Source organism: Austrofundulus limnaeus, unplaced genomic scaffold, assembly GCF_001266775.1.
Source record: "Austrofundulus limnaeus strain Quisiro unplaced genomic scaffold, Austrofundulus_limnaeus-1.0 Scaffold45, whole genome shotgun sequence".
Classification (NCBI taxonomy): Eukaryota; Metazoa; Chordata; class Actinopteri; order Cyprinodontiformes; family Rivulidae; genus Austrofundulus; species Austrofundulus limnaeus.
The window spans coordinates 1758704-1760117 of record NW_013952447.1 but is presented as its reverse complement, the minus strand read 5'-3'; the positions used below and the strand labels follow the sequence as shown (position 1 = coordinate 1760117).

General features: G+C 36.9%; 1 protein-coding gene across 1 annotated transcript in view; it reads right to left on the bottom strand.

Annotated features, from left to right (window-relative positions):
* LOC106517171 (leucine-rich repeat LGI family member 2) overlaps nt 1-1414 on the bottom strand; it is a gene marked incomplete in the record, with an annotated part of 5554 nt that overhangs the window by 2375 nt on the left and 1765 nt on the right. Inside the window, 2 exon segments of the mRNA XM_014007890.1 lie at nt 60-224; nt 1150-1319. Of these exon segments, the coding sequence (XP_013863344.1) occupies nt 60-224; nt 1150-1319 (335 nt within the window).

The following is a 1414-nucleotide window of genomic DNA, read 5'->3' as shown; positions in this document are numbered from 1 at the left end:
GAAAGAAAGAAAGAAAGAAAGAAAGAAAGAAAGAAAGAAAGAAAGAAAAGTTGCCAAACCTATAATATTGTCGAACTTTCTGAAATTCATTTCAATGTGATCCCACTCCATGATCACACAGCTGTTGGAGTTTGGGGCAGCCATGGCCACAAAGATGTCATCTTTAAAGGAGAAGATGTCAGCCGACATGGACTGAATAGGAATGGACTGATGACGCACAAAGTCTGCAACATGAAGAGGGGGAAAAGGAAGAAAATGTTTTATTTCTTTATTTTTTTAATCAAATGATCAAGAACCTTAAATTACATTTCAATACTAAAAAAACTATCTGCAATGAATTTAGACTTCAAATTCAAGTAATATCATGTTTTGCTTTCATAATGCATTCACTAATAGTACAATAGCACATATGTAGAACTTTTATTTATTGTAGTGACTTAACTATTTATGGGTTACCCTTTAGGATAAACTTAAAATATTCTTACTTACTTACCCTCTATTCTATTTTCTGCAATAACTTGGCCTRAAGAACTTCATTACATTGGTAACAGGTTAGAACTCATCCTGGTTTTCTCTGGGTTACTATTATTTGTTCAATAGATTTGTTGTATTCAAACAATCGTTTTGACCTTATGGTTGAACATCTTCAGCAACAGTGTTAAAATTCCTGATTGTCTCTCTTTATCACTAAACGCATCTGTAAGCATTTTGATCAAATTACGCTGAGCTTTGTTAKCAGCCTTTGAAGAGCATGTTAGCATGCAGGATTTTTTGTTTTGAGGATTACATTTTGGACAATTCARAAAACACARAAATGACTATAATCAGTCAGTTTTTATTAAATTCAGCTGGGATTTYATGTAGGTAAGAATCATAACACATACTCTGAGTACTAACAGACCAYATATTGGCTTTTAATTTTTACCTTATTAGTCTAGGTTTGTGTGGTATTATGTGTGAACCTGCTTATGTAAGCCTTTGTACAGTGGTAAACATGTTAGCTGACCTTGAGTTTGTTTGTGTTTGAGTGCACCTGACATGATCGTGTCCTGGTAAATAATTCAACCCCTTCATTGATTCCACTGTTCTAACCTGACCATTTGCAGCCTCCCCGCAGCCTCTAACATACCTTTGTGCCTGTTACGTTACCTGTGGAAATGCATTCGCCCGGCGGAATGGGAAGGTCATTGAGCCGCTTGCCCTTCATATCAATGGGGCCGGCGCAAAAGACATCTGACACTGTGGCGTTTGTATTTTTCAGCCACGTCATCAGCCATTTGTTCTCACAGCTGCACTGGAACAAGTTCCCTCGCAGATCTCTGAAACATGACAGAAAGAGTCATGGSTGAAGGATCATGACAAGGCAGAAGTCAAAACATAAAGTGACAAATACACTAAGAGAAAAGGAGGTGTA